General features: G+C 42.8%; 3 protein-coding genes across 18 annotated transcripts in view; 1 reads left to right on the top strand and 2 right to left on the bottom strand.

Annotated features, from left to right (window-relative positions):
- Positions 1-7,659, bottom strand: part of TMCC1 (transmembrane and coiled-coil domain family 1) — a 152,808-nt gene extending 145,149 nt beyond the window's left edge. For 10 of the 15 annotated variants that reach the window (XM_067002933.1, XM_067002931.1, XM_067002935.1 and 7 more), the window contains exons 1-2: positions 7,521-7,658; positions 1,135-1,276 (exon numbers count right to left, since the gene is read on the bottom strand). The gene's annotated coding sequence lies outside the window, so the exon portion shown is untranslated. Of the gene's footprint in view, positions 1-1,134; positions 1,277-3,443; positions 3,611-6,437; positions 6,907-7,520 lie in introns of those variants that run through there. The other 5 variants (XM_048074422.2, XM_067002930.1, XM_067002932.1 and 2 more) reach the window with 4 other exon arrangements.
- Positions 7,660-7,762: 103 nt separating this feature from the next.
- Positions 7,763-22,482, top strand: RBSN (rabenosyn, RAB effector). The gene is made up of 11 exons (XM_048072939.2): positions 7,763-8,082; positions 9,777-9,920; positions 11,666-11,766; positions 12,407-12,452; positions 12,560-12,721; positions 13,633-13,874; positions 14,740-14,810; positions 16,739-16,825; positions 17,315-17,417; positions 17,809-17,883; positions 18,850-22,482. The coding sequence occupies exons 1-11, from the start codon at positions 7,920-7,922 to the stop codon at positions 19,981-19,983; spliced, it is 2,328 nt and encodes a 775-aa protein (XP_047928896.1). The 5' UTR covers positions 7,763-7,919; the 3' UTR covers positions 19,984-22,482.
- Positions 13,675-25,078, bottom strand: MRPS25 (mitochondrial ribosomal protein S25). Of its 2 annotated transcripts, XR_010833869.1 has the most exons (7): positions 24,899-25,078; positions 24,707-24,813; positions 24,299-24,386; positions 23,712-24,081; positions 23,313-23,597; positions 22,809-22,929; positions 13,675-13,811 (listed from the first exon to the last, which is right to left on the bottom strand). XR_010833869.1 is itself a non-coding variant. In XM_067002945.1 (4 exons), the coding sequence occupies exons 1-4, from the start codon at positions 25,030-25,032 to the stop codon at positions 23,889-23,891; spliced, it is 522 nt and encodes a 173-aa protein (XP_066859046.1). In that variant the 5' UTR covers positions 25,033-25,078; the 3' UTR covers positions 23,696-23,888. The 2 variants fall into 2 exon arrangements, 1 of the variants encoding a protein (XP_066859046.1); XM_067002945.1 differs by lacking the exons at positions 13,675-13,811; positions 22,809-22,929; positions 23,313-23,597 and having other exon boundaries at positions 23,696-24,081.
- Positions 25,079-26,081: the final 1,003 nt, after the last annotated feature.

Raw genomic sequence — 26,081 nt, 5'->3', positions numbered from 1 at the left:
TGGTATAGAAGTTAATTCCTCCATATGACTTAATTACCCTAAGGAAGAATAATTAATGATCTCAGCAAGTTTGACGGAAGATAGATGCTCCCAGGTTGATCAACACTCAACTTGGTCTGTCAAACAATTTCTAACTTTGGAGAGAACGTACTGTTCAATGTATGTGACATCTGGCAGACCTCTTCTATTGACAGGGGTTTTCTAATTAAAAAGTGCTGAACAAATCCTCAGAAGAGGTAGCTAGTAACATTCCATACACTCCAAATTCCTTCAGCAAGTTTTCTCTATACAGTGCTTTCTAAAATGCTCAAGTTTCATTTCACAAATGAAAAAAAAGATTTCTCTAAAGATTACCATTTCGTATACCATTTCTTGCAATGAATTGATGCTTCTTAAAGATCAGTAGTACTACACAAGGCTACCAACACTTGCTATAAAATGTCCAAAATAAGGAGAAAAAAAAAAAACAGAAAAGAAAAGAAAAGATTACCAAGTGGATAAATACAGGCAACAGCAAAAACACAACACAGTTCCTGCATGACAAGGATGCTGCTGGAACTGCTACAAAAAAGCCAGGGTTGGGGCAGGGAGAGAAGCACAACTGCCCAGGTCAAAGTAGTTAATGTGCAGCAAAACCAGCTGGTTCATTGTGTTCAGTTACTGCTAATTCTCAGAATAACTTTATTATCAATAAACCAACCACATACTAAAAAGGAAGGCATGTGCCATCCTCCATGTGGCCAGTGAGAGCTAGCATAACCGATTTTATGTAAGTCTATTTTTTCTATCAGCTATATTTTAGGTTCTGAGTGCTTGAGTATTTACAGAGCTGTCAAGCTCATCCAGGGTCTAGGCCTATAGCATTTCACTTTGACTAGCCAGAAAAGAAGAAGCTTCTGCACTGGAATGCTTTGCTTCTTTGAGTGGCAAATACAGCACAATCCCTTAGCAACACAAACTACACAGATATGTACTACTTATTTATAAAATAACAATTTGCTAACTACACATCTCACATAACCTTATTTTTATTTTATACCTTCCCTTCACTGTCACCTTTTATTAGAATTTAACATCTATGCAAATATCTATGTGTTACCAGCTTTGTTCAGGCACACGTGCAAATGTACTTACACGTTCTGATTCTGCCTCCAAGTGGAAAAGCTCCCTGAGCGCACTGCCTGTCTGTGAGCCCTTGGGTAACAACAGCAAGTGACAGACTTGGTCCAAAGATCACAAGGGTCAGTGGAAAAATATCCCTCGTCTTCTGCAGAACCTGGATATAGACAACAAAAAATCAAAGCTATGCACTGGCCCTAATCTGGCACCCCAGGCATGCAAATTCTTGTTTCCAGATCTAATTGGGATTACAACAATGCTGCATGGATGAGTTCTTTGTTTATTCTACACCAATTTCACATTTCTGGTATATTACCAGCTATTAAGACATAAGGGAATTTGATTCCTAAACAACGCCTTACACAAGTGTCTTCAAAATGAGGTTTGTTTTCAAAGGTAGGGGAAAGGTGAAGGGAATAAGCTGCATAATTAACATTTCCTGCAATTTTCAACTCCTCTCACCACTACTGCTCTGTGCCCCCTCCCACACACTTACCAGCCTTGATCTCTTTGCTAAACCACTCTAATTAGCATGTGCTGAGTCTTTCCAAGGGACACATGGCTTCAACAAACCCCTTTATTGCTACTTCTAATGACTCTCAGTTGGAGAAAGTTTAAAAACATCACCACCACAGCTGAAGTAGAGTCACTGCTTGCCTGGTAACTCACTCAGTTAACATTAAATGTCCAACTGCAATTTTAAAGTATCTGTCAGGACACCACTATAAATAAAAACTGTGATCAAAAACAGTCAAGTGGAAGGGAAGCACGGAAGGAGGGTGAGTCTAGGCTGAACAGAGACATGATAGAAGAGATGCAAGGGGGACAATCTTTGTTTTGGGGAAATGGATGTGCAGACCACATTCACTGGAGTGCAGAAGTCCCACTTCCCTCCCAACGTGAACAACGTGAAGCCCACTCCTACAGGGTAACGAGGAAGGATTTGAGTTGAGCACAGAGACCTTTGGTAAAAACAACTGGGAAAATTCCTTGAGAACACCAAGTTATCTGCTGGCCTTGAGACTACTTTTAGAGCTGTGTGAAGACATTTGTATTTTGTTTTCCTTGATGAAACTACTGCAGCTTAAAAGCCCTAAGAAGGAAACAACGAAAGGGATATTTGTCAATTATCTGCCAACTCGCGTTGTCTGCCTACACGAGATGAAGGCTTTGGAGGGAGGTAAATGAGAAACAAAATCTTACTAGATCACAGATTACATTGGCATGCTAGAGCGTGATGTCCCTGACAGAGGGGGGCATCAGACACTAATCTAATGGATTGATCCTAGCCAAAAGGCAGAGACAGCTCTAGAGTTCCTTTCAGCTGCTGTGGTTTGAACTGGCAGCTAGAGATCCAGACAAGCAAGCGGCATCGCAGACACCCTGACAGAGAAGCATTCAGTGACTCAGGGGATGCCCTCCTCCTTCACTCACAGCCCATGAAACTGTGCCTTCTCATGAACTGGGAAGAGGGAAAATCTGGAAAACACAGAAATACTCTTGCAAAATGTGATGGAGGTAAACCAGGATCCAATTTGCCATATCAGAGGAAGTTAGTTTATTGCCATCTGCTGTCTGTAATGGATATGCTACCCAGATGCAACTATGATTCAGTATAGACACTTTAATAGCTGACAGGAATGTGGAAAATGTCAGATAACGAATGGGGAAAAAAGGGAAAGTGACCTGCTTTGAAAAGGATGCCTGAAATACGATTGTTGCTTTAACTAATTTTCACAGAGAAGCATACGTTTCCAGCATCAGTTCCCTCTTGATTCTGAAACTGGTACCGATCTATGGGGTGCCTGAATAAGCTACTGTAAAGAGCGAGGAGGAAAAAGAAAAGCCAAGACGAATGAAAAACATAATCAGACATTATGAAAGGTTCTCAGAGCCAAAGCAGTCAAGACAAAAAGCAAACACACCATTAGAAGGTCTTTGAACAAGCAGGTTGTGATGAAGATGATACAAACTACAGCCCTGCAAAAGAAACACAAATCATTCTCTGCCAAGTAGCCTCCTCCTTCTGTGAAACAAGGGGGTAGATAGAGGGTATTCTGCTTATCGATTTTAGACATGCTACTAGGATGGGAATTGACTGTTGTACAAGCAACCTTGTAGGGGAAAAAGAAGACATGAGATGCAACCAAATATGGGTCTGCTTGAAATCTGAAATGAATCCTGAGCACAACCTAGGCATGATGGTGTGTACAGATCCTACAGTTACAACACTAAATAAAATGTGAACACGTGGGAATTTTGAATCTTCCTCTCCTCTTTATAATTCAACTACTATATTTAAAAGTGGTGACATTCCACTATACCCAGGACCAATATGCCAGGTTCTTCTGCTATAAGGGCGCAGATGAATTTGTGTAGATTGCTGTCCTGCTGGTGCTGAAGCAGTTAATAGGCATATCAGACAAATGGGATTCAAAAAGTTGTCAGCTGCAGCTCTTACAAATCATGCTGTCAATTTTGATTGATGAGTCTGCAAACACAGGAAAACCATAGTTTTGGCATGGAAATGTAGCTTCTGTCTTCTCTAGGCAGACTAATTAAACAACTTTGCTTTGTATCAAAATGTTTACTATAAGCAGATTGAGTATATTGAATGTATGAGTTTCATTAAAAGTGACAAATACACAATTTTTTTAGTACTCTGAACAAAAACTACGGAAAATGTTGGTTGGCATCCACCTATAATCAAAAACTAACAAACTGTGATCATTTTGGGTTACTGGAAAAAAATCTGTGTTACCTGTTTCAATTTTAGAAGATTTAAAATTATTATTTTTTTAAGTTTATCATTAAATTACAAAATCAAATGTAGGTCAATTTCAAAACACAGCATTTATTTAGATTAAGTAATTGTTGAGTTTAGGGAAAATTTAGGAAGAACATTCTTATTTTCTACTCTTTGCTTCCACCCTAAATCTATATTGAACTCAACGCCTATTTTTCTTTCTTTTTGTTTTGTTTTGTTTTCTTTTTTTCCCGATGAATAAGCCTTATTTGTGCATAGATGTTCCACTGCATTCCTTGAGAAGCAGACAGGTATTATTAAGAATTACTTCTAGTTTACGCTTACCACTCTTTTGCTGGGATCAATTTCCATTATTTTACACTCTAAATGCCACTAAGGGTATTAAAAGAAGTGGAAGAGCATAAGTGAGCCTAACTGTAATACATTTCTGACAGGATTGCACTATGGCTACAGGACTGAGAGTTTCCATCTTCTCAATTCTATCCCCACAAAAGTCTCTACTCTTGTATATTAGTAGCAACTACCAAGTTAGCACCCGACTGAGTCCTAAAATTCAGTTTTAGGTATTACAACAGCTCACAAACATATTTTTCAACTTAATTAATCAGTGTTTTCTAAGGACTTTGTGTGTGTCAGGGTAGAAGGAGGTACGTAATGGCAGTGGGGTTTTGCAGGCTGAGTTTTTACATTCCAATGGCAGGAATGAGGAAGTAGTGTCTGACTTCTGACTCTGCTTCTTGAGCAAGTCTTTAGAACGCATTCCTTTCCTGTGTCATAGCTCTTTTACATTGGTTCACAAATAAGCCACAGCACCTGTAGCATTTCAGTAAGGTTTAATTTGTCCCCCATCACCATCTCCTTATTGCAACTAGCTGGAAGTTGCACAAATAAATGTTTGTTTTATTTTCTTTTAGTAGTGTAAACTGGATTGTTTTAGGCCAACCTAGATTTTCTCATTCTATCAACACCCTCTGCCTGGCAAAGTGTTATGAGTCTGAGCAAGCAACAAGCAGCTACATTTTATTCTCACTGACATCAGCACAAACCTAGATTATTTCCCACCACTTTAGCAGGGGTACGTAAGTCCAGATTTTGCTTTGGGAATGGACACCAGTCAACATATTGCTACATCTGGCATGCTAACTTTATCTGTTGCTTCTGTAACTCTCCCTGAGAGACATCTTATGAGAGATTCTCTGTCACAGTCTCATACTCTCCTAAAGTTCCAAATGACATTAGATCAATGACTTAGTGGGGAGTGAGTTCCTTAGAAAGTGCTAAAGACAATTTATCTTCAGAAATATGCAAACAAATGGCATTTTTGTTTCAAAATGTTGAATGAAATTTCTCTTTTCAAAAACGACTGACACAATTTGGTGTTTTATCTGTAGTTCAGAAAGACTCATTTGGTGAAATGCTCTGTCATGGTCTGTAGTCAAAGGCAGAACATGCAAAAGAATACAGTTAACTAAAGATTCAGTGCGTGCAATGTTTGATTTGTAGTGCACATCCCAGAATGTTGTCATCCTCATCACGACTTGCTGTAACAGTCCTTCACACTGCACTATTTAGTCCAACATTAGGCTATGGGACTTTACTCACTGCATTTACCTCTTTATGGAGCTTTTAAAACCACCCTGCTGAAAATGAGCAATTACTGACGCTACAGAGAAAAGCAGATTTAACGAAAGAGCTTGCTGTTCAGAACAGTGTCCCTCTTCCTTCTACCTGACTCTTACTACTTCTGGATGACAGAACAGGAGAGGATGGAGCTGCCAGGGTCATGAAGGCCCTACGGCTCACGGGCAGGATTATCCTGTGTGCTGCAAGAGGGGAGAGAGAAAAAAAAAAAAAAAGTAAAACAAATGGCTAAGCAGCCCTATGTGCTGTAAAATCCACTGCAAAGGCCCCCAGCAGGTCCTCAGTTGCTCTCAGCCATGCTTGTTGTGCCATCTAGTGACAGCCACTTCTTCTGTTCTTCCCCTACCCCTTTTCTTGTCCCTTCCTTACATCCACGTTAGAGAGCCACACTTCTGATTACAAAAACAAAATACACACACACCAGGAACAAGCAAACAGAAACGCCTAAAGACACACCGTCACAAGTCCTGCATCTACTCTTATCTTTTTAACTTATTTCCACTATCACCCTTCTCTACCCATTTCCTCCCATCCAAGCACAGATCTCACAGCCCTCATTATTTGCACAGTTGCCTGTTTCTCTTTTCATAACTGAATCATGACTGCATAGTTTTGAAAAGTAGAGTATAACAATTCTTAACAGGAAGCTGTATATGTAAAAAGTCAGTGAGTTTGACTATTTATATCATTCAATTACTCTTGTGGTTAAATCAGTTCAGTTTTAAGACTTTGATTTCCTACAATGCTTTGCTGGATGGTGGAATTATAAATACAAAACAGGTCAAATTCATCAATAATGTGACACGGTGCTGACGGTGGTCACGTAATAGTCGGCCCACAATGACCAGGCTGCACAAATGTGAAAAAATTTAAAATAGCTACTAAAACAGTTTGCAGATGAATCACTTACCCCATCTGGAACCACCCGATATCTTTTAGCTTAGATTTGAAGTCCTTAGGAGGAGTCCAGCATCTAGTTGTAACGTATGCCTTCGGAAGTACACCCCCCTCTATGACCCTTGTTGAGAACAGTTTAAACAGCCAAACTTTGAGCATGAGACTGGGGGACATTAGCTGTGATAATCCACCCAAAACAGGCAGGCAGGGCTTGAGTATAACGAGCATTGACACGTAAGAAAATCTCTGTCTCCAAACCTGTAATTCTAACAGGTGAAACAGAAGCAGAATTACACCCTCCTATGATTTCCTCCGCACACTGGAGAACGCGGGACAGCACAGATTTCTGCCAGTTGAGATTCAACAGAAACTAGCATCAGAAAGGGGATATTTAAAAGGGTTTGCCGTTGATTTACACGATTGCTCAGGTGCCAAAGACGAGCAGCAGCGGGGTTCCCGCACGCCGCTTACGGCTCCGAGAAGCGCGCCGCCCGGCGCCGCGGCGTACCCGCGTCCGACGCTCCCTTTTGAACAACTCTGACGGGAGGCGCGGGCCTCGGGCCTGGCACGTCGGCGGCACCGCTCCTCGTGCCGGCAACGGCGGGGCGGGGACCCGAGGTACAGCGCGCTCCGGCCGCCGGCAGAGGGGCGGCCGGCGCGGGGCGCTCGGCGGGGCGCGGCCCGGGCCCCACGCACCCGCGTGCCGGTTTCGCGGACGCCGCGGGCCCCGCAGCTCGCGGACGGCCGGGCTGCGGGGGTGCTCGGCGCCCGCCGCCGCTCCTGCCCCGCCTCGTCCTCCGCCAGGCGGCTGCGAACCCGCGGGCCCGGCCCGGCCCGGCCGCCGTCGCCGCCGGCCCCGCGCGCCACAGCCCCGGGGCGCCTCGCCGCGGGCAGGGGGCGGCCGCCGCCCGCACGGACAGCTCGGCGCCCGGCAGGGCGGCCTCCGCCGGGCCCCGCCCGCCGCCCGGCCCGCGGGCACCTCCCTCGGCCCCGGCCCCCGCCCCCCGACGGCCCGGCGCTCGCTCCGCCCTCCGCCGGGCGCTGCTGCTCCGGGGCGGGCGGCGGCCCGCGGCCCCCTGCCGCTGGAGGCCCGCACCTGCTGCCTGGCGGCCGGGCCGCGCCGAGGCGGGCTGAGGCGGGCCGGGCTGAGCCGAGGTGAGCTGAGGGCCTCAGGGCCGGCGGCGCCCCTCGGCCGGGCGGGGCGGGGCGGGGACCCTCGGCCGACGGCGCGAGGCGCGGCCCCGCCCCCTGCGTGCCGCCTCCCGCGCCTGCGCGGCCCCGCCCCGCCGCGGTCCCTTCCGGCTGTGCCGGCCCCCCCCGGCGAGCAGGGAAAGGCCGCGGGGTCGGGGAGGGCCCGTCCCGTCCCGTCCCGTCCCGGCGCCCCGCGTCTCCCCGTTGCAGGAGCGCGAAGGACGATGCCGCCGCGCCCCGCCGCTCGCCGCGGGGCCGCCGCTGAGCTGAGCTGAGCTGAGCTGAGCTGAGCCGAGCCGGCGCGATGGCGTGTGGCTGCCCGCCGCCCTTCGGGGACCCGGCGGAGGTGCGGGAAGGCTTCCTGTGCCCGCTGTGCCTGAAGGACCTCCGCGCGTTCCACCAGCTGCAGGCGCACTACGAGCAGGAGCACTCGGGCGAGGACAGGGACGTCAGGGCGCAGCTCCGAAGTAAGGGCGCGGCGCGGCGGGCCCCGGGCAGCGGCAGCCCCTCAGCCGCCGGAGCACCGCGGTCACCGGGCTGCGGGGCGCGGTGCCCGGCCTCGTCGGAGCGGGCCGGGGCGGGGCCGGGGCCGGGCCGGGCGCGGTTCCTGGCGCCGCGCCCCGCCCTTCCCGGCGTGCGGGCACGGGAGAGGCCCCGCTCCCCGGATGTCTGACCGCACGCGTGGGCTTTGTTACTGGCGCGGGTGGCCGGGGGGTCTTGGTGTGGTTTTTTGTTTCTTTGTTTGTTTGTTCAGTGAGAGAGCCCTCCGATTTACACTGTAAGGCAAGTGAATTCCCAAGCATTAGTCAAAGACCTTGCAGAACACGGGCGATCTCTGGTACTTGTCAGGTACCAATTCACTCGTCCCTTGGTTTGACAGCAGCTAAAACTCTAGGGGTTGGTTAAGGAAGGATGGTGGGGGGGAAAAGGTGGAAAAGAATTTGTATGGTGGAGCTGGCAGTAGATGCAGGGAGTGTCCCTGAGTTCTGCTATGGACTACTGGCTTTTACTGGTGTGTGGAAAATCCCTTTGTACTCCTGTTAACTAAAATACAACCCTCCCCCCCCAAAGCATACATAGTATCACTTCACATGGAGGGAAGAGTATGCAAAATTTGGTGGTAGGTCTGTGTGTCCCATATAAAAAGTCTTTGCTTTTACTTTTTTCCCTTCCCTCGGAGATCAACGGTCATTACTTCAAAAGTTTCTTTTCTGAGGAAAGTTCGTGTTTTTAATAAGCCTATCTTAAGAGTACCACAGCTGAGTATTTCTTAAGTCTTGAATTTGCTTTCCATCTGTCTGGTTACGTCTCAGCTGTTAGCACTGTCTTGTTCTCGGACAGTGGAGGTAGACTGGCCAGTAGTGCAGTCGTGTTCTCTTCATGGGCACGCCGCTGTCATAAGTAGGTGAATTACAGACGCTTGCTTCAGTCAAGTGTTTAAGCCAGAACAGCAATATGGTTTTCATTGTGATAAGAAGAAAACAACAGCTTAGTCTTCCTAAGATTTCCCAAATGCTTCTTTTATTGAATATAAAATATCTGCATTCTGTTTTTTTTTTTTTTTCTAATTGAACTAATTCTAGGAGATAGAATATCCAGAGGAGAGCACAGATGCAAGGGCAATAAAAATGCTCAAATTTCAAGTTCCCAGTCTTGTTTTTGGCCCAGGAGACTGCTCTCCTCTCACTAGCGTTTGCATGAAAATAATGCACTGATCTGTTTAATACTTTTGAAGTTATTTAGATGTACAAGCATATTGAAATTCTTAACTTGGACTTTGTGCCAAAATACAAAGAAAGTGTTGAACACACTCGAATCGGACACAAATCACTGGGAACTAAGAGATAGTACGTACACGGTGTCCCCGTGTGCTGTGGCATGGGGTCCCCCAATTTAATACGGTTTACTGTTTCCAGCGATGTCCCTGAATGGAGTGCCTAAGACTACTGGTTTGCTATTAGGGCCTTAGCACTACTTTGACAGATAACAAAGAGCATTTCGTTAGAATGCTCCACGCTCTGGTTTTAAACAGGACGTGTTGACTTATTATCATGGAAAAAGATTTGTGTTGAAAGATAGGGAGTATTCCATGCTGGTTTCACATGGCAAATACCGGGTAACTAACTGCCTCCTGTTTGGTATGTGGTTTTATCTTTTTCAGATCTAGTCCAGAAGGCCAAAAGAGCGAAGAAGAAACTACTGAAACAAGAAGGAGATGGCAGAACTGATTCTGGATGTCAGGAACGATATGAATCATTCAGCTATGGTGGAATAGATCCATACATGTGGGAGCCCCAAGAAGTAGGTAGGAGAGCTAGAGCGATACGCAGGGGGGTTAACTCTTATTTTAATCTTCGCTGGGGAAATTGAACAGTTTTGCTGAAGCTGCATGGAATTGTCTGTATTACATTTGATTTACTGTAGCATGGGGTTATGGCTTGCATATTGATTCTGTGCAGCCTGCCTATGTTGTGTGGGATGATGTGGAAAATACGTGTGTGTGTTATAGAATCAACACTCAAACCCCTTGAGAGCATGGTTAATTGTTATTTCACTGCACCTGAGCTGTTGAGTTTTGCTGGATATATATTTAGCACTGTTCATCTAGCTTTGAGGTGTTCTGCATGCATCTTGTGGCTTTTAACAAAACAGATAATCCACTGATTAATAAGCTATCGCCATATTAAATCTCTGCCTTTTGGGTTACTGTTCAAGTAGATGTTAGCTTATATGCCTGACAAAATGCTTGTCCCCTGATTTGAACTTTCAGCTATTTCTTTGGATTTGAGGTATAGGTAATCTCACATTAAAAAGAGGTTTAAATTAATCAAACAAAAATAAAACAACTATGGCTATAGATTTAAACTTTGCAAAAGTTAAATAATATGTTGACTGAGCCATTAATTACAAATACTGTTACTGGAAATTGCCTTTTATTATTGCAGAAATTTTATGGTTATTTTCAGGGAGAGGAGACGGCACTGTCTCTTGCGGGTCCTGGGAGTTTTCCTGTGCTGCTGGCAGATGAGGACTTTGTCCTTTGAGTCTGAGTTCTGCAGATCATTGTACTTTTGACTTCATACCATGATTGCTGCTGAAATAGTCAAAATTAGTAGCTAAGAATAAATTGAAGCAGTGAATTAACAGAAGGTTTCTGATCAGAGTGGGGAATATGAACCTTAGGGATTTTAGGATAGGATTTGGTGGATTTGTGAAAGGGGTCCTGTAATGTCTCCAAATCAGAGATTGAATTCAGTTATCCAGAGGGGCTCTCCCATTCCTCTGAATTCAGCTATGGAGGGTTTTTTACATCTTTTTGTTAGAATGAGGAAGTGACGTCCTTTGTTTGTACAGTTAGTGTCAAAGAGCAACATCTGCTTTTGTGTTCTACCAGTCAGAAGAAAGATAACTTATTTTGTCTGTGTCTTGATTTTTCAGTATCTGGTTTATGTTATTAAGAAAAGGATTAAAACTTAAACCCGATTTTGTTGAGAATGAATTGTGTATTTCTTAAATAGATGCTGTACTGATCTTCTGCGTACTTGGTGATGACGTTTCTGTAGACCTGAACTGTGATTGAGGATTTGGTTCAGACCTCTAAAAGTGAGAAGGATGATCAGAAATCTGAAAGAGAAGATGCTGTTGTGTAGACCTCAAATAATCACTGGACCTGCATCTTGCCTTTGTTCCAGATGTAGTCAGGAAATAATGGGAGCTGGTTTTGAGATAAGTGCTAGCTGATAATAGCTTGCCAAATGTAACTGAGGGATGGAGATTAAAAAAAAAAATATTGCAGTTGTTCTCTTTAACGTAGTGTTCTTAGTTTTTCTGTAGTAGAAATAAAACACCATTAATTAGTCTTTAATCCACATGTTTTATGTGGAGCAGAACCGCAAAAACTTAGCATCCTAATGTCATTAAAATGCCATTTGAACCTGAGAAATAAATGGTGAAAAATAAGGGATAGCTGCCTTTCAAGAGGCATTTATATGCATTTAAATCCATGTAAAACACCTAGGTGACTCTGAAAACTTTCTGCTCTCTCCCAAGGTGCTATGAGAAGCCATCTTTCTGATTTTAAGAAACACCGAGCAGCCAGGATTGATCACTATGTAGTTGAAGTCAATAAGTTAATAATCAGGTTAGAAAAGGTAATTTTGCTGCTTTTTTAATATTCTAGTCTCTTAAATGTTTCCTAGACATATAGTCATGTTTTAGTGTGAAGGGTGCCCATTTATGCAGAAGTGCACTTTTTAAAGGATACTAAATTATGACTCTTTACAAGTTACTGTGCTTTTTTTATCCTTATGTAGTTTGGTCTGACTCTGTACTGCACATATGAATTCTGTTTCTGTGCAGTATTTTCAAACTGAAAATGCTGTTTTCATGTACTTAAGAACCATCTGTGTTTTCTGTATGTTTTCTCCATCTTTCACCTTACAAAGTTTCTCCCTAATGTGTCAGGACTTTTCCAGCTCGTCATTCAGCAAAATCCACCACTGACATATGATTTATTTGCATTTTTACTTGCAATAATGTTGGATGATCTAAGAACTATGTCCAAATGCTCTGACTGGAGCAGGTTTGGCGGTAATTGGTTAGCACTACTTGTCTGAATATAGCATTAGAAACAATCAGGAAGGTTGCAGGAATCTAACGTAAAACAGGCTTTTAAAGATGGCAGACTTTTCTTGTTGGGATGGGATGGGGGGTTAGGAGGTTGTGGAGTTCTTGCCTTTTTTTTCTTACAAAAGTGCAGTTTTCTTGAATGTGTTGTTTGTCTTCTACTAGCTTACATCGTTTGACAGAGCAAATACCGAGTCCACTAAAATAAGAGGTTGGTATGAGCTTACCTCAGACTACTTGCTGCTATAGTTTACCAGCAAAGGAATTAATTGAATATCTTACATTGTGTGTATTCCCTCCCTCTCCACCCGATTGTAGCTATAGAGAAGTCTGTTGTGCCTTGGGTCAATGATCAGGATGTTCCATTCTGCCCAGACTGTGGCAGTAAGTTCAGTATTCGAAATCGACGTCACCATTGCCGCCTTTGTGGGTCTATTATGTGCAAGAAGTGCATGGAACTTGTCGGTCTTCCTTTGGCAAGTAAGTGCAGTGGGTAGTGTTAATTCCTCCTTTCCTTATCTCACTCAGGGTGCTAATGGCATCCTGGCTTTTTGGAACAAGAAAACAAGCTTAATATTCCGTTTGCATGGGAAACTCATTCTTCAGTGTGCCAGTCAGTTCCCTGCAGACACTTGTCTGCAAAACAGAGTAAGAAGAATGATTTCTACAGTCTTTGTCTCTGTTCCTTCATCAGATTGGGAAGTGTTACATAATGCTGAAAAAGTTACTAGAATATACTAGTACATAGTATTACTAGTTGTGGCATATTCCAAAATTGTACTGAGTACCGTAGCTCTGGAGGTATTAATTCTTGGAGTTATAACTCCAGAAGTTCTTGACATTTAAAACTGCTGTGGATATTTCAAATCTTGCCCACAATTGTCCAACTGTTGACATCAAGGTAATTTATCCACAAGCCTGTTACGAAGCACTTTCAACTTTAGTTTCCTTCCTTATCTAGTGCATTGGAGGGGAAACTATGTTCTGTGGAAATAAATGATGTTAATTGGGATCTTCAGAGAATTCAAGCACAAAATAAGTACAGCATTAACATACCTCTTCTCCACACACTGTTTTGTAACTATGCAAGCTCCAACGTTCAACTCAGGATAATGTGAGAATGTTTCTAGGCATAAAGTATGCAAGTGGTTCCCAGTAGAGTGCTCTCTAGCTGCTTTTAGAATAGAGCAGGATCTTACAGTGAAGACCCAAATTCTGACATGTAGATCTGGTTGTCATGGGTTCCTTGCATGTCTTTCAGCAAACTTTTTCAAGACAGTTTTCTAGTATTTCAGGTAATACTAGCTTCGGTTAAAAGTTCAATTAATTTGTGTTGGTAAAATCTGTTGGTCTCTCCAATCAATGTAAAATTACCTGTGTATAACTTCTAGGCAAACTCACCAGTGCCAGCAAAGAGGCCTTGAGTTCTCATACTAGCCCAAGCTCTTCACCTAATAGCGTCCATGGCTCCCGCCGTGGCAGCATTAGCAGCATAAGCAGTGTAAGCTCAGTTCTGGATGAGAAGGATGATGACCGAATCCGTTGTTGTCAGCACTGCAAAGACACCCTGCTGAAAAGAGAACAACAGATTGATGAGAGAGAATACACTCCAGAGATTGTGAAACTCTATGAGGTAAAATCAAGCTCCTTGCTGTTTTCATACTCAGTATATATACCTGCAGTTGTTGCTACCTGGTTTTTGGCTTGTTCTCTCATGTCCAAGCTATTTATGGCTTAGTATTTGCCTGTGTACAGATGATAGACTGTATTGGGTGTTGATGCCACATAACAAAGAAAAATCTGAAATGATGGAGCCAGGTGCCATGTAGTACTTATAACCCATGATAACTTAAACCCTCATTTTAAGGCACAGCTTTATTCTCTGCATCTGAAACTAATAGTTCTGAGTTGCCTCTTGAAATTGTGAACTATGTCAACTGGGATTCCTCAGAACAGTCCTTATTAAACCAGTGATGTGCTGTGCGCTTTGTTAATGGGCTGCACTGGAACTGTACGACTTCATGTTGTCAGCACTCTGTCCTCACACCAGTGGTAAATACTTTTTGGAACCATCTAAATTGACCAACAGCGTATGGCTGGAACTTTTATGTTCAAATATGCTTTGATAGCAGGTACTGACAGTCATTGGGTATTCAATACAGTCTGTAAGCCTTTCTCCCAGCCCCAAGGTTAGTATTAATGGGACTTTCTGTTGATGCTCTCTATGAGGAAACTAAGACTAGAAGTTGCCTAAGTTTCCCATTAGAACAGCTTCTGAATTCAAGTTCACCTTGCAGGGGTACAGAGATTCTCTCTGTTCCTGACCATGGCATCTGTATTCTGAGGACAGCTGAAGGGCGCTGTGATCCTTAATAGTCAAATGGCTTTCATCACTGTTAGCTTGGAGTGTGCATAGGCACATTGAAAGGCTTATGTCAGCATGTGCTTACATTTGTGTTTTGACGCGAGTTCTTTTTATACACTTTGTTTTAAATAAGAAACTCCGACTCTGTATGGAGAAGGTTGACCAGAAGGCGCCAGAATATATAAAGATGGCAGAATCGCTAAAGTAAGCCCTATTTACTAATTTTGTTTGTGAATATATGCGTTTTTATGCAGCTGTAAAAGTGAGAAGTAGTAAAGAAGTGATGTGCTAAGGCTACAAGATTGTGTAGGTCATGAGAAAGTACTCTATTTTTTTTAAAAATCTAGACAAATACCTGTCAAAACCCCATGTTGATTAATGGAATAGATTATTAAAGCAAGTATTAAAGCTGATGAGTGTCATCCCTGTGATCTCTTACTAATTAACATATGACTTATTAATTCCAGAGTTTTGGTGCATCACTTGGGTGCCTGGATTAATATTTTCTTCCCATAAATTTGTATTTAAAAATAATTTTTAAAAAGTAATAATGCTAGGGTTATGCTTTCAACTTGTAGAATGGGAGAAATTCTATGGTTTTATCAGTCTTAAATACAGCTTCTGATTTAAGCATAGTCAGAATTTAATGTTACAGAACTGAATATAATTAGGACTTACGTTACTTACATCCTTAATTGTAATGACCTGCTGAAAGACTTGCCATACTGAATAAATGTAATATAAGACTGCCACATGTGCTTAATGTATGAAATGTAATAGAGTAGTGAAGACTAGAGGGAAAAACAGTACATTTCTTGGCTATAAAAAAGTCACTTCTGCCATTTGCGGTATTGCTGAAATCGGTGGATTTCAAGGAGCTTATAGGGCAAAGAAGGAAGCTGTACAGCAAATTTCTGGAAGTTGTTCCAAAGGAGATGTGAAGTAGGCTACTATGAGGGTTGGTTTTTTTAATCTGAATTTGTACTACTAAAAATATTTTTTTCATAACATAGTGAAAATTTCAGAGAATTAGCAGTATGCAGAAATGCATACATGGTGTATACTGTGCTGACTTGGATCCTGACTCCTTCCCAAATTACAATGTTTGATCACCTCTTAAAGAGCACTAGGATCTCCCCTCAAAAGGATTGTAACAACAATCACGTTTTGCATTTCTTTAAACCCTTACAAAAATGTGAGTGGTTTTGTTTTCCCTACTTGACTTCCTGACTTTCTGTGTTGTTGAATTAATAGGGGGGTTCCTTCCTTTATTCAGGTTTCACTTAGTAAATCTAAACACAGATACAACTATACGTCTGTGTTCAGTTCTTACAGAGGCAGATATTTAAATGTTAAGGTATGGTCACTTGTGACTTAGCTGACCCACTAAGGATCTTACAAGTTTTGCAGATTAAGAGATAAGTATTACACTAAGGATTTTGCATTGCGTACTTCATTCTGACTAGTACTGAGTCCTGAAAAGTTGTTATTTTTGAGGGCATGATCATTATTTTGTGTATTTGAGATATAAAAGGAGAGGGAAGCTTAAAAACTGGTGAAGAGTCTTCCCTGTTAAATGTTAATTCGTTTTCTCAATAAATACAGGATTCTAGTGATTGGATCTCCGTGTAGATGCAGTTAGTTGCTAGCATCTTAAGTATGACACCCATATGGGGTTGTAGACTTTTGCTTTCTGACAAATGTAAGCAGAGAGAACTACTTTAGTGGTATAGTCGTCTTATTCAATCAGTGAGTGTTTTGTTTCATTTTTTTCCTGCACCCAGTGGCCTGGAAAAAAAACACAGAATGAATGTATTTGTTAGGTTGTGTACATTTTAGATATTATTGATAGAGTGGGATTCTTCTTGTATTAAAATCCAATTTCTCCTATAAGTGTAAATAATAAAATCATAAATAAAATGATCTATTAAATCTTCACATTCATAAGTTGATTATCACTTTCCACTTCTGTCAGAATGAAAAGGCTTTTAAACACAATGAGCTCAAAATAAAAGCATTTTAAAGGATTAACTATCTTTACATTTGTTGACATCTCCTTGGGATAACTTCCAGTGTTGTATTTATTATTAGCTTGATGCATGGCTTACAATAAAGTTGTATTTATTTCTTAGTGCCGGGGAGACGACTTACAATCTTGAACATGCAAATGACTTGAGAGTGGAGATTCAAAGAGTATATGAATTTATAGATGCCTTAAGGTAAAGAAAGTGTGCACGAGCTGCCTATTGCTTTCTCTCATGTGCATCATAACAATAAAGAAAAACAGGATTTTTTTTCCTCTTCCAATACAGCTTGTGCTGTATATCCTTCTGTGATGACTTTTCTGTAGTTTTTCTTATTCTCAACTGTTGGGGCCTATGTTTGTGTAACATCTACCTGCTTATTCATAGTCAACTTGTCTGCTCAGTTGTAATGAGGATGTTGAAAGGTAGATGCTGTTCCTGTGCACTATCAAGCTCTACTTCCTTTTCCAACCATACATTCCTTTGTAGTGAAAATAACTTAAATGCAGAGGAGACAAATAGAGGCATAGTTTTTTTTAAGTGTTACAATTTGTAGTATCTAGAATGGCTTACCTAAAAGAACATTGGAAAATGTTAATTTGATATTGTCTGCCTCATTTTCTGTTGTATTTTCCTTGGCCTTTGTTTTTGAACTGATCAGATCGTACATTTGCTTTGATTCAGTAAGAAGATTTTGAACCTAGGCTTGCATGAAGAGCCCCAACCTCATCCTAAAACACTACAGCTTCAGAGAATGATAAGATACTCAGCTACACTTTTTGTTCAGGTAAATTAAACATATGTTATGAGCTGAATTTAAGTTTTATGTAGTGTTGTCATCTTTGCTGGGCATCCCCATGGTTTAAAACTATTTTGACAGAATGTTTAGTTCTGTGGATTTTTCTGTAGTTCCACCGAATGGATCGTGTAGTCAGAGCAGTATTGTGTTCCGGGGCTTGAGAGATCTTTGCTTTGTCTCTGGTGGAGGTTGAGCCTAGCTAGCGGTATAGTTAAGGCAGCCATGATATGCTCAGACTTGCAGCAGTAACTATAGTGTAGAAGTCCCTCTTATTTGTCTGTGTTCTGTTGGTGGTATTTCTATATTCAAGAAAAAAAAAATCCTGAAAATTTGGCTGAACGCCTGCAAATAAAACTGTAAATATTTCAATTTTTGCCAGGAAAAACTGCTTGGCCTAATGTCCCTGCCAACCAAAGATCAGTATGAAGAACTGAAGAAGAGAAGACTGCATATGGTAAGACAGGTTAAGATCTGTATCTTGTATGAGGGCCTCCTTCAAGGTCTTAAAGAAATGCACAGTTATTTACAACTCAGAGTTAATCTCAATGTATTAGTACCTCTGTGTATATGAATGAATAGCTGTCCTTAACATTGGACTTCAAAAAAAATTTTTTGGTGTTGATCATTCCATGTCCATTTTCAGGGATGTGTGTAATACAGTCATTGTATTTCTACCTAGAACAGAGAGACAGAGGTCAGTACTGAGAGCTGGGTACTTCTAGAAAGTAGCAACGACTTGCTTACTCGTGCTGTTGCTCTGCAGTACTGCAGCAGAAAGCCTTTAAGTATCTTAGCTTATGTGGATTTTCAAATTGTGTTCTGGAGTTCATTTGCACAAGTAGAATTCGGAGACTTCTTTAGGTGGTTAAAAAAAAAAAAGAAGAAAAATATCTAGAATAAGGATGCATCTTCAGAGAGGTTTGGGATTATTTTTTTTCCAGTTAGGAGGGAGGACATCACTAAATGTAAAATAAACCAACTTTATGTTGAGGTAGAAGTTGAGAAATAAAAATCATTGCATTCCAAAAGCTAGTATCATCAGTGATCTTTAACACTGATGCTCTATTACAGAAGTACCTGCTATAGTTGACTGTGATACAGTTACTGTACAAATCAGTTTGAGGCCACTCTTTGGACAGTTGGATTAGGCATTTTCTGCTCTATGTATAACGCTGTCACTGTTCCTCCTTGCCCTCAAGTTTGTACAGGCAGATATGAAGGGATATTAAGTACTTTCACAAATAAACTGAAGGGAAACATCTAGGCAATATTACGGAAATGACCATTTTCTGCAGAGTAAGCAAAAGTGGAACTGATCTGTTTGTGACAGCAGTGTCTAAGGTAGATAAAGCCTAACTTTTTGTACCTACGGATATTAAAAAAAAAATCGTGGTGTTCTCTCCCTACATGTTTGTTTTAGGCGGCTCTTGAAACACACAGAAGACAAGAGGAAAAGCAGAAGGACTCGACTTCCAGATCTGTAGCTGCAGTTAACGGTGATGCAAGTCACCTAAAAAAAGGAACAGTCAGGAAATCTGAAGGCTGGTTACCTACATCTAGCGTATCTCGACAATGTGAGATAGCAGACCCACTTCTTCAGCAGATTGACAACATCACATCCTTTATTAAGCAAGCAAAAGCAGCTAATCGGCTAGACGAGGTCCGTATGTTGCAAGAGAACCTGAGGCAGCTTCAGGATGAATACGATCAACAACAAACTCTGAAAGCTATTGAGCTTTCTAGAAAACAGGCAGAAGAGGAAGAGATGCAGAGGGAGGAACTTCAGGTCCTTTGTGAAAAAGAATGGGAAAGAGAACACCACAAATTCATGTCTCAACATGCAAGGACACACTCCTTAGACTTCAGAGAAGTCAAGCAGCATCAGCATGAAGTTGCAAAAGAAAATCAGAACTTGATAGCACATGGATTGGATTTGGATATTACTCAGATGAAAGGGAACCCAAGTTTTGAAACTACTGCTGTTCAACAGCTGCCAGCTAAAGAGTACTTTATCTTTCCAGTCAAACCCCAGAATGTCCCACAGTGCGACAAAGACCAAAATAGGGCAGCCTGTCTAAACCCCTTTGAAGATGAAGCAGATACCCCTCTATCAGAAGAAGATCCTGCTAACCCATTTGCCAAAGACGTTTCTCCGCTGATTTCTTTCTCTAATGCTGTTCTACAAAGTGATAAAAAAGAATATAATCCATTTGAGACTGAGGAGGATGAACAAACTAATGAAGCATCTGTCAGTACTTCAAACCCCTTTGAAGAGGATGAAGATCCATGTCAAGAGTCTGGGGGCAATTGGAATTCTGGGAATCCATTTGAAGAGGGATCTTCTACCAATCCCTTTGAAGTGGAGGATGGCAATGAGATCTCAGAAGAGGAGGCTATAGAGGAGGAACTGCTTCTCCAACAGATAGATAATATTAAAGCCTATATATTTGATGCCAAACATAGTGGGCGAATGGATGAGGTGGAGGTACTGACAGAGAACTTGAAGGAATTGAAGTGCACCTTAGCAAAACAAAAGGAGAAATCCAACTGTTGAAGCAGCAGTAGGGCTGTGTAATAATTATTTCATGTCCACTGTTAAAGATGGGAAAGTAGAACAGATAAACAGGAGTACAGGTTACAAGAGGGAATTGGGAGAATCTTGTGGGATTTTTTTACGCACTTTCATTTACGTATTTCCACTACTACTCAGCCTTGAAGAAAGAAAATTGAGGAATGCTGCTAGTCTTGAACACTTATGCTAAGAAATTTTACAATAACTTGTTACAACCCTCTTAGTGGTAATTGGTCTTATTGTGTATTTGGTCAAAAGAGTTAAGTGGTAACAGGGAACTACAACTTGGAAATGGTTTCAGGGTTGGTTCGTCATCTTTCCTCCTTTCTCTTGTGTTATTGTACTAGGTGTATTATTGGTTTTTCAAGTGGCACTCTGACTAAAGAGATGAAAATGTTTCTAAAATGTATGCGTCTTTTGATAATGGCACAGTACAAGTGTTACAGGCTAGCCTAGTTGCCCTAATGGAGTTACAGGAAAGTGCTGTTAAAAGGCTGCTGTGATTCTTTGAGATACAGAATACCCAGGCTGCAGATCAATTTTGTGCAATGCTAATACATAAAAGGGATTTTAAGACTATGAGGAAAAACTTTGTAACTGATCTTAACATGAGTAACTTTTTAGAAGTGTTTATAAAAATTCATGAGTAAAATTTGGGTGCTGCCCTTTCATCATTTCTAATTTCCCAGTTACTCTACGCACAAATTGCAGTGTAAGAGAGAAAGCTGAACTGGCTTCAGAGACCAATCTGTGTGGGAATGAATACCTAAATGCTCGTTCACAGGGAGAAGAATGTCAGGCTAGCACAAACTACAGTTTTAAAAGGTGACCCTGCAATCCCTAACTGTATTGTGGAACTTGTATATTCCTTTATGTCTTCTGGGTAACAGAATGATCATGTTTGTTTTATCTGTGAGACTGGAACCCTCTTCATAGCATTTAGAGAACAGAAGTTCTGTTTATAATGGAGAGCTGAAGTGCCACTAAACTGGAATTCAGTGAAAGCTGGGCTGCGATGGTGCCAAATAGCAGATCCTATCTTACACTTGATTCCCATCAAAAGAAATTAAGAGAATCAGGCACAGCTGTCTTAAATAAGAAGCTCCAGATTGGAGTCTTGGTGTGAACCTGTGACCTGGGGGATGGCTAGAGGATGGCCAGCATCTGTGGTGCAGGGAGGCTTAATACTGGGCTTCTGAAGATTGGTAACGTAGATACTGATATCGAAATGTAGAATCATTCAATGTTAAGTCAGCATGTATCTTTGCAAAAGACTGTGCCTGATCTGCTTTGATTTTTGCCTTTGAGAGGCAGAGGTCCATTGTCAGGCATTGGTGTTTGAAAAGGTGGTTGGGAGGAGTTAGTCAAAAGGGTGTATTTAATTAAAGCTGAAATAGAGGAATTGGGCAGATCGCACTGTACAGCACTAATAATGGTGGGCTTATACAGAAGTGCAGTTGTATGGAACAGGACACTTCTTTTAACTATGTCTCCAATAACATGAATAGCATAGCTATAATGTGAACATCACGTAATATTTCTGAGACACAGATATAATCGTGCTACCTAAACAGCAAGAACCCTAGTTTTACTTTTTTGTAAATATGTGGAGGTATGGACTTGTAGAACTTCTGTTTCAAACAAAGAAAACATATCCTCAGTAACACTAGTAAATGATCAAAATAATTTAGAGCAGCCACTTGAAGAACATAGCTGTTCTTTTACTGTAGCATAAATTTGAGTTTGAAAGGTGTGCAGAATGGGTTGTCATAAGACCCTGAGGGTTTATACTTAGGTGTTTTATTATTGTTGATTGAGTCCCTTAGTGTTACTTTGCACCAAATGAAATAAAGAACAAAGGATTCTGAAAGGTTGTAAAGTAGCACAAAAGTGCACTGTGGCACCAGACTTAGGAAGGCAGCAAGATAAAGAAACACATTAAGATAGCTAAACTTTATCCCCTTTATACACAGAATTGTTTTAAAAGTAGTAGTATAGGGTAACTATTTAAGACAGACTAGTTTGTGAGTCAAGAGGACTGCTCCCTGCACTATAACCCAAAACTTCTTTTGATGTTGATGCAAAAAGAATGTTTCAGTGGTTTCAGCTTTTGCTTTTAGAATTGTTTTTTCCTTGTTGTAACTATCTTGCATTCTTTGTATTTTCAGCCTAATACACTAATAAAGTATCCTTATTGTATATGTAACAACATATTTTTACAAGCAGGTAACAGACTAGCATACCTCATGATCAGTGTCAGTGTTAAATGTGACTAGCAATCTGATACTAAAGTCATCTCTAATGTGAAGACATTCACTGGTATTTGGATTGCTGTAAGGCTCACAAGGCACAACAAAAAGAAGATGACATAACCATAAAGCTAAATAAATAACTTGCATTGACATTTGTTAACATTGCATGCACTACTCTGTATGAAAACTTTGTAAACAGAGATGAAATAAACATTTATTTTGTGCTGTATTTGCCCTTGATGATTTTTAGAGGTTGCTCATTCACGTAGGTGTGAAATTCTGTATTCAACCACCTGCTCAGAAATGCTAGTATATGTTCAAATTACTGCAGAAATAGATAATCCTGGCTTAATACTATATGCAACGACATAATTCAAAGCACTGTAGTACTATCTATCATGTATTTATATATACTATTATAGGTACACTGTAATTGTTTGGTGAGGCAGAAGCTATTCTGATCATGTTCAGGGTCAAGGAGCAGCTGAAGGAAAAGCAGTTACAGAGCAGCAGCACTGGACTATGAAGCACACTGAACTTGCTGACTAGAATTACCTGGAAGTCAAGTTGTCTAGCTATGCGTCTCCTTTGCTTGTGGGTTTTTCTTTTTGGCCTTCATTTCAGTATGCAGTTTCAGTTGGGAGTATGTCATTTGGCTGTCTTCAGTTAGTACAAGCTGGAAATGGGTGGAAACATTTGAAATGTTCTGAGAGTCTGTGGAACCCTGTGCTGCTTTTAAGAGAAATCGACTTTTACCCCTAGTTTCTCTATCTCAAAGCAAACATGATCTTGGGAACTGCATCAGGCAAACTACTGCCAGCAGGCTGCGTGATCCTTCCCCATAGAACCAGTAAGAAGTACTGCTACTCCACAGCTGGAGTTCTGGCTCCAGTTGTGGGCTTCCCAGTATGAGAGAGACTTGGAGCTACTGGTCAGAGTCCAAAGGGCCGCTAAGATGATTAAGGGCTAGAAGCATCTCTCTTGCAAAGAAAGGCTGAGAGCCTAAAGAGGAGAAGGCATGTGGCAGGGAGGAAGAATTTTATCAATGTACACAAATACCTGAAGAGAAGTTTCAAGGATGGTAGTGTCAAGCAAGAGGCAATGGGCACAAACTGGAACACGGGAAGAGATCCCTTTGAACATCAGAAAAGACATCTGCTGTGAGGGTGATGGAGTTCTTGTGCAGGTTGTCCAAGATGCTGTGGAGTCTCCCTTCAAGATCATCAAAGACCATCAGCCTGTTCTAGGTGTTCCTGCTGGAGGAGGTTGGACCAGATGCCCTCCAGAGGTCCCTTCCACCATCAGCCATGCTGTGAATCTGCTATTTTTGCTGTAACGTTTTATCTGTAGGCATGAGTACAAAACATGGCTCTGGTCAGTTCTCCTTCTTGCTTTCACACAGCTTTGACTGCAATACTTTGTAAAACTGGCACAACAAAAGCTGCTTTTTTAACTTACATTTATTTAATATTTTTCATTTTAATTATTCTAGTTGTAGCTGTAAGAATTATGGGACAAGAATGTCAGTATCACACAAACTTGCTTGTTCCTGTTTCCATGATGTTTTAACCCTTGTCTCTCACTGAAGCACCTTGATCACCCAGCCCTGAGGAAACAACTGCATGGCTCGAGATTTCAGGCTGATGCTTCATTTTTCAAAGCAGCTTTATATTTTCCCCTCATCTCTTTGGGTAGTGGCACAAAGGCAGGGCAGGGAACTTGGCCTTCAATTTCACACATGCACTCTCGCAGATGATACTTCTTGGGCCCAAAAGTTGCAGGATGTGATAGTTTTTTTCTTTCTCTTTCCTCTTTTTCAAGTGTTTCTCTAGAAAAAGAGATTAGTTTGTTACTATCGGAAGCCTGAATGGCAGCCTTTCCTATCCATTCCCGATACACAACTTACCAGAAGGACGGCTTTATCCAGTTAAATTTGACAATTTATTTGGAAAAAAAAATCCTATATACTCGACAAGTTTGTAGGGACTGTATTATGATGTATGCTACATCCTATGATGTGTGTACATCAGCATATTGTTACTTACTTGCTTTTCCCCAAGATTTTTTTAATGTGCTCAGTTATCTCCTTGTTGGTTTTATCTTCCACGTCAACCAAAACTTGTTCTCCGCTGTCTGTTAAAAAAAAATCATGGTACTATGGCGGAAGTCCCCACAGCCCCTTCCCTGCCCACCACGTGCAATTTCACCGTGCCTACAAAAAAAGCGTTTTAAAAAGCACGAAACTAAAAAAAAAATGTGTGAAACCTGCTGCCCTACTGCAGTTAATACCAACGCACATCGTTCACCAGGCACCGCCAAGCCATCGCCCCGCGCAGCAAGGCCGAGACGCGGCGGCCGCCGCCGGGACCCCGCGCACCGCCCCCGGCCCCGCAGGCGGCGCTCGCTGGGGGCCCGGGGAGGCTCCCGGCGGGGCCCGGCCCGGCGCCACCTACCCAAGTAGAAGCGGAGGAAGGGCGAGGGGGTCATGTTCCTGAAGAGCATGATCTGCACCCAGGGGTTCTTGTACTGGATCTGGGGGACGTTGAAGAACACAAACTTTCTAGAAGGAGGGAGGAAAATTAAACCGCGGGTCCCGCGGGGTACGGCCGAGGCGCGGCGCGCTGCCGGCGCAGCCCCGGGCTCACCTGGCGCCCTCGCTCAGCTCCCCCGCCGTGTTGTAGTTCACCGTCATCACCTTCACCGCGCTCTTGAAGATGACGTCGCCCTGGCTGAGGTACTGCAGCGTCCGCCGCACGGGGAAGCGGCCCTTCATCGGCATGGCGCCGCCGCGGCCGGAAGGGCGGGAGGCGCCGCCCCCTGCGGGCGGGCGGGGCCCGGGGCGGCGGGCCCGGGGGCGCCCGCGGCGCGGGGCTCGGCCGGCGTCGGGGCCCGCGAGCCCTCTCTCCGCGCGGGCCGCAGCCGGCGGACCGGCCGCGGCCAACGGCTGCCGGGAGCGCGGGCGGGCCGGGCCCCCGGCGCTGCCCCGCGCGAGGCCGCCCCCAGCTCCCTCAGCCGGGCGCGGTGCAGCGGGAGGCAGGGCGCGCCGCGGCGGCCGGGGAGGGGAGCACGGGACGGCCGGGTGACGGGGGCGCGCGAGGCAGGGGACGAACTAAAACGAAAGAAAGACGGGGCTGCCCCTCCTCTCCCCGGGAGAACAAAACAAAGGATAACCACAACCATTTTCCACTTTATTTCTGGCGATTTCCTTCCTAGTAACATAGTACCTCGACGGAAAAGACATCTCAAAACATGCTAGGGGCAAGGGTTTTCTTTTGGTCACTAATACTTTATAGTATAAGAAATATAAAAAGCAATTAAATTAATACAGCTGGCAGGGCATGGTTGAATGTATGTTTTTGTTTGCAACAAGCCACGCGGCTCTATCAAATGCCAAAAAAAAATCCATTTTGTGGTCAAATAAAATATGCCTACCTCCATGCATAAGTTCACACCCAGAGCACACAAGTGCTCCACAACGTTCTAGCAACACACGCTGACCCTGAACAGTAACGCGCTTCTGAGCTCCAGTAGTTCTGTTTCTTAGAGGCTCCGCTGGTGGCTGACAGAGTGAATGCTCGGTTATGCGGACACAGTTCCAGTTATGGACAAACGTGGACACAAACTCAATGGTCAGAGGATGAACTTGTTCAGCTTAGGGGACAAGACCACATGCTTCACAGTAGGCCCCTAACTGAGAATTACCTGTTTTTTGCATGTATGTTTTTTTCTTTTAAGCACCTAGTTTTGACAACTGAAACCTAAAATCATTTGAGCCTCATTTCTGCTAAATGAAAATCCTTGAAGTTGTAGGGGTCCTAATTGCAGAAA

The sequence above is a fragment of the Anser cygnoides genome, chromosome 10, assembly GCF_040182565.1.
Source record: "Anser cygnoides isolate HZ-2024a breed goose chromosome 10, Taihu_goose_T2T_genome, whole genome shotgun sequence".
Taxonomy (NCBI): domain Eukaryota; kingdom Metazoa; phylum Chordata; class Aves; order Anseriformes; family Anatidae; genus Anser; species Anser cygnoides.
Note: the sequence above shows the minus strand (reverse complement) of the source record. Positions and strands in the feature narration are given on the sequence as shown.

Bases quoted from the DNA above. Each gene is read 5' to 3' on its own strand.
- MRPS25 (XM_067002945.1), bottom strand. From the start codon at position 25,032: ATGCCGATGAAGGGCCGCTTCCCCGTGCGGCGGACGCTGCAGTACCTC. The intron at 24,814-24,898 runs GTGAGCCCGGGG...CCCTCCTTCTAG, and splicing joins GAGCTGAGCGAGGGCGCCAG to AAAGTTTGTGTTCTTCAACG. The intron at 24,082-24,298 runs GTAAGTAACAAT...CTCTTTTTCTAG, and splicing joins AAAATCTTGGGGAAAAGCAA to AGAAACACTTGAAAAAGAGG.
- RBSN (XM_048072939.2), top strand. From the start codon at position 7,920: ATGGCGTGTGGCTGCCCGCCGCCCTTCGGGGACCCGGCGGAGGTGCGG. The intron at 9,921-11,665 runs GTAGGAGAGCTA...CTCTCTCCCAAG, and splicing joins GTGGGAGCCCCAAGAAGTAG to GTGCTATGAGAAGCCATCTT. The intron at 12,453-12,559 runs GTTGGTATGAGC...ACCCGATTGTAG, and splicing joins CGAGTCCACTAAAATAAGAG to CTATAGAGAAGTCTGTTGTG.